Genomic DNA, 10,129 nt, shown 5'->3' on the forward strand with positions numbered 1-10,129 from the left:
TCAACAATAATGTAATAAAAGTAAACAAGAGATAATAATTGATCAGATAACGAGAAGCTGAAGCAAATTAAATGTAATATTTAGTATTATTCAGTTAGGAAACGAGGCTTGGATGCTCATCGGTGCTTCCATCGGGCTTCCAGCTCTCCGACCTGCGATCTTCCATGAACGTCACCCCCCCCCCTCCGATAGGTGTCTTAACGTGGACGGCCTTAACAAGCTCATCTCCACTCGGAGAAGACCAGGACGAACAGGGCTTCTTCACTTCCTGTTAGTCAACTTCACTTCCTGTTGGTTAACTTCTCTTCCTGTTGGTCAACTTCCCCTCCTGATTCACAAAGTGATGCTCAGACGGCCAATCAGAAGCAGTGACTCGCTGGCCCGTCAGTACGGAGGCCCAGAAGGGACTAAATAAATGTTTAAATGAATGTAAAAGTGAATAATGCTGAGGATCAGATTGACACTCAGAAACTAATTGTAAGTATTCTGTTTTATTTGCTGTGACTGCTTCCTGTCCCCTCTGAGCCTCCGTAGCCGAGACACTGAAACCTCGTATCTCCATTCACCGACTGTCACATGACTTAGCTGATACCTGATAGGTGAGCTACTCTCCAGGAGATACAAGGTTTCCTGTTTAAGTGGAGATCTGGTGTTCTTCCTCCTCAGTGCTGGTGACTGTCCCGACCATGTGACTTCTTCCTGTCCGACCATGTGACTACTTCCTGTCCCGACCATGTGACTTCTTCCTGTCCGACCATGTGACTACTTCCTGTCCCGACCATGTGACTTCTTCCTGTCCCGACCATGTGACTTCTTCCTGTCCGACCATGTGACTACTTCCTGTCCCGACCATGTGACTTCTTCCCGTCCCGACCACGTGACTTCTTCCTGTCCCGACCATGTGACTTCTTCCTGTCCGACCATGTGACTACTTCCCGTTCCGACCATGTGACTACTTCCTCTCCCGACCATGTGACTTCTTCCCGTCCCGACCACGTGACTACTTCCTGTACTTACCATGAGACTACTTCCTGTTCCGACCATGTGACTACTTCCTCTCCCGACCATGTGACTTCTTCCCGTCCCGACCATGTGACTTCTTCCTGTCCCGACCATGAGACTACTTCCTGTTCCGACCATGTGACTACTTCCTCTCCCGACCATGTGACTTCTTCCTGTCCCGACCATATGTGACTTCTTCCTGTCCCGACCATGAGACTACTTCCTGTCCTGACCATGTGACTACTTCCTGTCCCGACCATGTGACTACTTCCTGTACTTACCATGAGACTACTTCCTGTCCCGACCATGAGACTACTTCCTGTCCCGACCATGTGACTACTTCCTGTCCCGACCATGTGACTCTCTGCATGCTCCCTGTTTCCTGCTTCCGTGTCCGTTGTTGTTGGACGTTTCGAAACGCTAACAGAATGCTGTCTTTGATGTTTGACCCGTGCTCATCTCAGAGGCTTTAAGCTGCTTTTTAAGAATGTAGAACTTTGTACAATCAGATTATTATTATTATTATTATTATGAATATTATTATTATTATTATGAGTCTACTGGATATAAGATATTTGTATATTTAAAGCTTTGTAATGCTTCAGATGTGCCGTGATAGATCACTATTAGCATTATTTTTTCCTCAGCATGATGCGTTACCTTTGTTACTCCACGTTCAGCCATTTGTCATCCCGGCTTATATAACGAGGGACGTGGGGTCAAAGGTCGATGGTCACACTGACCTTAGTTATTTGAAGGTTTCAAACTGTGTCTGCACCTGAACAAAGAGTCGGCCCGTCGAGCCAAGTCGGGACTCCAAATGGCTGCAGAGCGAACGGCTGTTTCCTAAAGCCACGACTCACCTTTGACCTTTTAAGATTCTTGAAAGTTCAACCTCTTCGTGCTGGAAATATCTAAAGACATGAATCTGAGTTTTTTACAAGAATTTCTGTGTTTTTGCTGAAAACATCTCGTCCTTCTGACCAGATGTGTTTCCTGTTTGCAGCCGACGTTCAGTCACCTCGTTCTCCCAGAACAAAACACATTAAAACGAGTTAGAAGCCAACAACAAGAAGCTTCGTTAACCAGCTGATGGGAAACAGCAGCGGGAGCGAAATCGTAGAAATAGAACAGAGAAGAAGAGACATTTGTGTTAAAATCAACGTAGCTACGTCGCTAACTAGCTAGCTAGCAGACATCCGTTGCTAGCTAGCTAGCTATCTGTCGTGAAGTGTGTCGTCACCATGACAACAATCACCATTTTCTTTCGTACAAGTCGCATGATCACTGAGAACAGTTCAGTGTCCGTTCTACTTCTGTTCTATATCTACGCTTGAAAGTGTCGCTCCTTCAGAACTGATGCCACATTTTTTACTTGTTTATTATTATTTATTATTATTATTGTAAAAAAAAAATGTTTTGTTATTGATGTAACACGTGTTGATCATGTAGAACGTAGAATAGATGTAGAATAGAACGTAGCATACACGTAGAATAGAACGTAGAATAGACAGAATAGAACATAGAATGGACGTAGAATAGAACGTAAACTACATGTAGAATAGAACGTAGAATAGAACGTAGAATAGAGGTAGAATAGAACGTAGAATAGACGTAGAATTGAACATAGAATACAACGTAGAATAGCTAGAATAGAATGTAATATAGACATAAAAATAAAACGTAGAATAGAATGATGAAAGATCGTAAAAAAAGAAGATAGAATACATGTAGAAAGAATGTAGAATAAATGGTCCTTATTTATATAGCGCCTTTATCCAGAGCGCTTTACAGTGTTGACTGACATTCACCCATTCATACACACATTCACACACCGACGGCAGAGTCAACCACGCAGGGCAACAGCCAGCTCGTCAGGAGCAATTAGGGTGAGGTGTCTTGCTCAGGGACACCAGGCACTCAGCTAGGAGGAGCCGAGGATCGAACCAGCATTCTTGCGGTTACCAGCCAACCCGCTCTACCTCCTGAGCTAATGCCCCCCGAATAGAATAGAAGGTTGAAAGAAGTAGAATACATGTAGAATAGAAGGTAGAAATAATAGAATAGAACGTGTTGATAACGGAAGGAAGAACTGGGGTAGCTTCAGATGGGAACTACATTCGTAGTTCGTTCAGGTTCTCCTCCAACTAAAGTAAAGATTTGTGTTCTGCTGTTTCCCGTCCGGCGTGTCGATGCTCTGCAGAGTCAATAATCAACAATCAAGGATCAATAATCAAGGATCAATAATCAACTATCAATAATCAAGGATCAATCATCAATAACCAGCTGCTTCTGTGATGTTGTGCTGTTGTGTATCCGCTGCTCACTGATGCATGCTGGGAGAGAGAGTTTGAATCTGTTGCTTTTCTTCTTCTGCATCCATGTGAACCATGTTCAAAGTGTTTCTGGAAATAAATTGAGGAGGTCAAATGTTGCCTTCTGATTGGTCGGTTTCACCTCCTTCAAACTCACTCAACTTGATTTTGTTATTAGCGAACAAAGGCAGTGGATGTTTATAATAACAACAAATAACATAATATATAACATATATGCTGCCTCATATTGTGTCCAGCCTTGTATCTCCTGCTGTTAGCTTTGTGATGACTCAGCTGATTAGTTTATTAGTTTATTGAAGTACCGCCTATATATCTACCTTTTGTACATATTCTCCAGATGAATAATATGAATTATTGTTTTGTTCTGTGTCGACACATAAAGCTCCTGCTTTTTTAAAGGTTTTAATGTGACGGGTAATAAAAACAGAATGTTGATGCTGTGTGTTTACATTCTGATGATTATAATAAAACAAAACAGACATGAATGAAAATGAAGACGCCAGAAATAAAAAAGAAGAAATAGTAAGATAAAACAACAGAAGTACACAGATTTATATTTAAAACGGTGACTTTATGTTTACTGGTATATTTATTTAAAACGGTGACTTTGTTTTAAATATGTACATTTACATTAAATTGTTTTACCATCTTTTATCCTCTACCAGTCATCAAGGCTAAGACGCACTTTTGCATTTAAAAGGGTTACATTTTTTAACATTTTAATTTATTTTATTATACAATACACTTGAATGTGTCTGAATGTAAAAAAAATCTTATAGCTTATAAGCAAAACAGAAATAATTTTTGAATATATAAATAGCACCAACCGTGGTACGCATTGAACCATGCAAACCACCTGCAAAGGGTTAACTCTCACAAAGCTCCAGATGGGCTCAAGGGAGGGTATTAAAGGAATGTTTAGCCCAACTGGGACCAACTATCACCAAAGTGTTCCAGCCGTTCCTGAACTCCAACTTTTATCCCCAGGCCTGGAAGACAGCGACCATCATACCTGCCAAAAACCCCTCACGCCAAAATAAATAATGACTTCAGACCCATTGCTCTTACACCCATCCTTAGCAAATGTATGAAGCGCCTTATACGCAATGAACTGACCCACCAGGTAGCAGGATCACTGGACCCCAGACAAGGAGGACGCCACACTCACCCTCCTGAACACCATTTACAGTCATCTGGACAAACTCAACACTCACGCTCGTATTCTTTTCATGGATTTCAGCCTTCAACACCGTCCAGCCACACCTCCTCCTAGGGCACCTTCGTGACCTGAAAGTCAGGAGTGGCCTGGTCCTCCTTATCAGGGAATTTTTGAGAGACCGACCCCAGCAAGTCTGTATTAAGAACTGCCTCTCTGACTCTCTTGTCCTGAACACAGGAGTTCCTCAGGGATGCGTATTATCCCCTTTGCTTTTCTCCATACAAACGAAATACAGTGCAAGAGCAGTGACCTCTCCCTCATTAAGTATGCAGATGACATGTCCTTAGTTGCCTGCCTTCGGGACTCAAACGGCTCTCCCTACCTGCAGTACATCAACACCCTGACTTCATGGTTCGACAGCAGCTTCCTGGATCTCAACCTCTCCAAGACCAAGGAGATGTGGCTGGGAAGCAGCAGGAGAGGAGGTAACAAAGACTCTGTGCCCACCTTCATGCCAATCAGCATGAAGTGGAGCCGGTCACTCGATTAAAATACCTCGGAACAATAATAGATCACCAGTTACAATTCCAAAACCATGTGGACTACATATTCAAGAAGGGGAGACAGCACCTGGCCCTTCTGAGGAAACTCAGGAGCCTCAACACCAGCCGGCGCACAATGACCATGGTGTATAAATCATAGACCGAGAGCGTGCTGACGTTCAACATCGTGTCATGGTATGGGCACCTCTCGGTCAAACAAAAGAACACACTGGCACAAACCAGGGTGGAAAGATATTGGACATAAACAACATCAACTCCCACACTTGTATTCACATTTTTTTTTTTTTATAAAAAAGGCATTACAGGTTTATCAAGATCCCACTCATCCCCTCAACTGTGCTTTCCAGCTGCTGCAGGAAGGAAGGAGACTTGCAGTCCCAATGGCAAAAGAGAATGGATACAAGCAGTCATTCATTCCATCAGCCGTGACCATCCTTAACAAAGAAGTGCCCATGGTCAGATAAATGTTAGGCACTTTATGTATTTTACTCATGATTTATTTACATATTTTAACTCTTCGCTGAAGCCAACTGGACTCAAGTCATTTCATAGTTTTTACTTATATATGATGTTTATCTATTCTAAATACCGGTAGCTCTATGTGTGTATAACACGTGTATGTGTTTCCCGGTGAAACCACTAGGGGGCAGCAGCGGCAGCAGCGGCTCCTTCCCGCTCTGGAACGCTTCAACTTCGGCCCCGGAGGCGGAAGTTCTTTCCTTTCTTGTTTCTTCTTCGTTTAGAGACACACAACGGTGAGTTCTCCTCTCGACATAATCCGACTCTAATCTCGTTTTCAGGTGAACATCCGAGTATTTGACGTGTCTGACTGTAATGTGTCGTGTTGTTGGTGTGTGTTCGTGAATAAATTGTTTGTTTGAGTAGAACTGAAAGTGTGTTATAGCTTTAGTTCTCTGTGGTTCTGTGTCAGCGAGCTGCTGCAACATGTCGCCATTCTAGCTCCTTTGCGCGTCGTCCGCGGCGGGAAGACAGCCTTTCTTCTCTTTTCTTCGTGGTTAAAAGGCCGCGCCGTCGCGTTTTATACACTTTTTCGTATAAATAAACCAGTGGAAACTTGCGTCACTCTAGCCGGTAGAAGCTGCCGTGCTAACGTTAGCTTCCGGCCTGTTGGGGGGGCGGGCGTTTATTGATCGTCTGCCGTCGTATTATCGGCAAACGTTCGATTTATCCGTGTTTATAACGGAAGTATCGCGGTATCTCCGTCGAGCACGGCTGTCACGGTAGCTTAGCCGCAGCGTTAGCCACCATGTGACCTGCTGAACCTCGAAGGACGTGAGCCAGTTGCATCCACTAACAGCCTCTCTGACGTTAGCTGTCTGTCTGAGGGTAGCTGTCTGTCGGATAGTAGCTGCTGTCCAGGTGACTGTCTGATAGTAGCTGCTCTGTTTGATAGTAGCTGCTGTCCAGGTGTATGTCTGATGGTAGCTGTCTGTCTGATGGGGGGGCTCCCCGGCTTAGCTGCGTTCAGGGTCCAGGTGTTTGTGTGGGAACTGTGTGTGTCCGTTCTGATGATGTCATCCCCCCCCCTCCAGACCATGGCTCCCCGTAAAGGCAAGGAGAAGAAGGAGGAGCAGGTGATCAGTCTGGGTCCTCAGGTGGCCGAGGGAGAGAACGTCTTCGGGGTCTGTCACATCTTCGCCTCCTTCAACGACACCTTCGTCCACGTCACCGACCTCTCCGGGAAGTAAGTCTGCGCCCGGCTCATGCCCACCAGGAGCAAAACATTATGGGGGGTAGGGGACCCAACCCTCAGTCACATGGACCCTTCCCATCACATGGGCCTTCCTAAACGCTGACCCACAATGCCTTGCGACAGCAACATTTCATTTTTAGTGACACACAACTCTGTATGCAGGCACTCAACAACCACTTATGTACACTATAATGGGGGATTTTAGGGGAAACTTTCATTTTTACACTTAAAAAGCTGCATACAATTGTTTGGATTGAGTAGAAGTTATTTGATGCTTCTAGCTCCATCTGTGAAATATGGACTTTCCACTGTTTGTCCTCTCCATGAAGGTGTGTGTACGTCTGCCATTCAGGTTTCCTCCACTACAATCACTCTTTGGCAGTCCTCTGTTTTGAACACTCCCTAAATTAGACTTTCTAATTGGCTGTCGGAGCCCCTATGGGAGCCAATACGAGCGTCCAATGCATGAATATATAGTCACTAGCAATATGGTGGATGAGACCTGATGGATGACGAGGTCACGGCCGTACAGTGTTGTGGGAGGAAACGTCTCACGAGCCGCTGAGTGGCCTCGGAGGCTTGCATTTTGACATTTAATGTCTGATTGGATTTTAGTTACAAATGAGTAAATTAATTACAGATGAAATGTAACTTCAGGTAAATTGTTGAGTTAATTCTTATTAACACGATGTAATGAAACGATGAATACCTTCATTGATCATAGACTCTTGTGATTGGAGGTTGAGATTCCTTTTTTTATAAGAGATGAAATATTTATGATCCCGTTGGTTCAAGAACAAGATGCTGGTAACCATAGCAACATGGAGCAGAACTGCTAGCAGCACCAGGACTGTCATCAAACGGGTTTCTATGACGTGATGCCGTCCCCGTCGGGGCAGGAAGTGTCTTGCATCTAATTGGCCCGTGTGTTTCCAGGGAAACGATCTGCCGTGTGACCGGCGGCATGAAGGTGAAGGCCGACAGAGACGAGTCGTCTCCGTACGCCGCCATGTTGGCTGCTCAGGACGTCGCTCAGCGCTGCAAAGAGCTCGGCATCACAGCGCTGCACATCAAGCTGAGGGCCACCGGGGGGAACAGGTACCCGTCTGTCTGTCTACCTGCCCGTCTGTCTGAGCTGGTTGGTCAGGTATCAATGGATTAATAAGTTATTGATCGCTAGTTAACTGTGTTTAACCCTCCAGGACCAAGACTCCAGGACCTGGAGCCCAGTCTGCCCTCAGAGCTCTGGCTAGATCCGGCATGAAGATCGGACGTATCGGTGAGTACCACAGTACAAGTACACGTAGGACGACGAGTACACACGTAGGACGACGAGTACACACGTAGGACGACGAGTACACACGTAGGACGACGAGTACACACGTAGGACGACGAGTACACACGTAGGACGACGAGTACACGTTCATATCCATCCATGAATAAAAGAGGATGAGAACTAAATGAATTAAAGTCGTGTATAAAAACACAGAACTGAAGATGAGATCACATTAAAAGCTTTTTAATGATCAATAAGTTGATTGAAGTTGAGGTGAAGTGATGGTGTCTGACTTCCTGTTCTGTTACAGAGGACGTCACCCCGATCCCATCGGACTCCACCAGGAGGAAGGGCGGTCGCCGTGGTCGCCGTCTGTAGACCTCCAGGATTTTCACAATAAAAGGATTAAAGTCACTCAGTCTCCGTTCATCAATTACATCCTATAAAAAGTTTGTAGCTGGAGCTTTCAGCCACCTGGCATGGTCTTCCTCATGTGTTCAAAATACCAGGTATCTTTCTATTATCTGTTCAGTGACCCGAACAAACGTGGTCACAGACGCTCCCTGCAGTGATCCCGGCCTCGAATCCGCCCTGCAACCTACTTTTAAAGCATGTCGTCACTCTCTCGCCCCTTTAACTCTCACGCTCTACTCCTGCATTAAAAAGCCAAAATATAACTTTAAACACCCTAATTATTTCAGCTGCATACCTGGCGGTGTAAAACGGACTTGAGCACAAATAAAACTAATATAAAACATAATTCAAAGTGGTCAGTAGGCTGTACACTGATGAGGCCTGGTCATGGTGATGGCGTGGTGGTCTGATGATTTAGATCAGGTCCATGAGGACTCGCTCAGACTCCTTCAGCCCCTTTCTTAAAGTGATGGTTCGGAGTAAAATGCACCCTAGGTCATTTCCACCATGACATCCAGCCAAATATCCCCTGCCTGCTAACGCTACCGCTGCTTCCGTGTGCTCCGTCAGGTCAACACTTGTTGACCTGACGGAGGATAGAAGCTATCAGGCAAGTGTTCATTTAAATAAACTCCTGGTGTACTTACAAACTTTCAAATGCCTAGTTTAGTGAGTACAGACGTGTACTACTGCAGAAGTTTGGTAACATTCCATGCATTATTAGTGGGGTAATTGGGGGTAACAAGATATACAAAATGTACCATCACCCCAGTACTAAGCCATTTGGCTGATAGCCCTATCTTGACCAATGCTGACCATCGCTAAAAATGCTTCTGAGGTGGTATTTGGCTGGATGTCATGGTGGAAATGACTTGGGTTGCATTTTACTCCGAACCATCACTTTAAGCCCGCATCGATTCATTCTTTTCCTGAGGGAATTACCCAAAGTTCATAGCGTTGTGACATCAACAAGGGGTCACCAGGGAAACAAAGATGGCATCTTACATTTCATTAACATTAAAGATTTAATAAGAGTTCAAATCACAGGAACTTCATTAATCTCCTGGTTTATTTTTTTAATCTGGTTTATTATTATTTTATTAATCACCTGGTTTATTTTATTAATCTCCAGATTCAGGGTCTAGACCTTTAGGGGGACACTGGGCCTGGGTCTGCATGTGATTGTCATGTCTGTAGAGACTCGGAGATCAGAGTCAACCCCTGCTTTGAAACAAACGTATCGGCTCCCCTTCGCCAGCAGATGGTGTTGGATGGTTGCTCCGCCTCCTTCCTGCAGCAGCGGCTGGTGTCATGTGACGGAGGTCCAGCGTTACGGGCGGCAATGTCCTCAGCCATCCTACGAGTCTCGGGGTCAAAGGTCGTCCTGATGGAGCGACATGATGAGCTGGCATGTTAGGGAGCATGCGTACGCTTTAGTTTCCCATCATGCAGCTGTGTCTCTCCCTGGGGATTGTGGGTAGGATCGGTGTGTTGCTCAGGGGTTTGACAGCAATAGACATGAGGTCTGAGGACACCCAACGGATCCTCAGACTCCCTACTGATCCCCTTCCTGTTCCTAAAGGTCGACATCTGACGACAAGTTGAACTGAAGCTTTAAAACAAGTTCTTCGTTGTTTTACTACAATAACCGTTTTTTTTTTACAT

At 45.0% G+C, this 10,129-nt stretch overlaps 1 protein-coding gene across 1 annotated transcript; it reads left to right on the forward strand.

Annotated features, from left to right (window-relative positions):
* The first annotated feature begins 5,744 nt into the window (after positions 1-5,744).
* Positions 5,745-8,464, forward strand: rps14 (ribosomal protein S14). Its single transcript, XM_084028472.1, has 5 exons — positions 5,745-5,815; positions 6,614-6,765; positions 7,711-7,872; positions 7,977-8,053; positions 8,361-8,464. Exons 2-5 carry the CDS (start codon positions 6,617-6,619, stop codon positions 8,426-8,428), a joined length of 456 nt encoding a protein of 151 aa, XP_083884598.1. The 5' UTR covers positions 5,745-5,815; positions 6,614-6,616; the 3' UTR covers positions 8,429-8,464.
* The last annotated feature ends 1,665 nt before the right edge of the window (positions 8,465-10,129 follow it).

Source organism: Eutrigla gurnardus (genome assembly GCF_963514095.1).
Source record: "Eutrigla gurnardus genome assembly, chromosome: 15".
NCBI classification, from domain to species: Eukaryota; Metazoa; Chordata; class Actinopteri; order Perciformes; family Triglidae; genus Eutrigla; species Eutrigla gurnardus.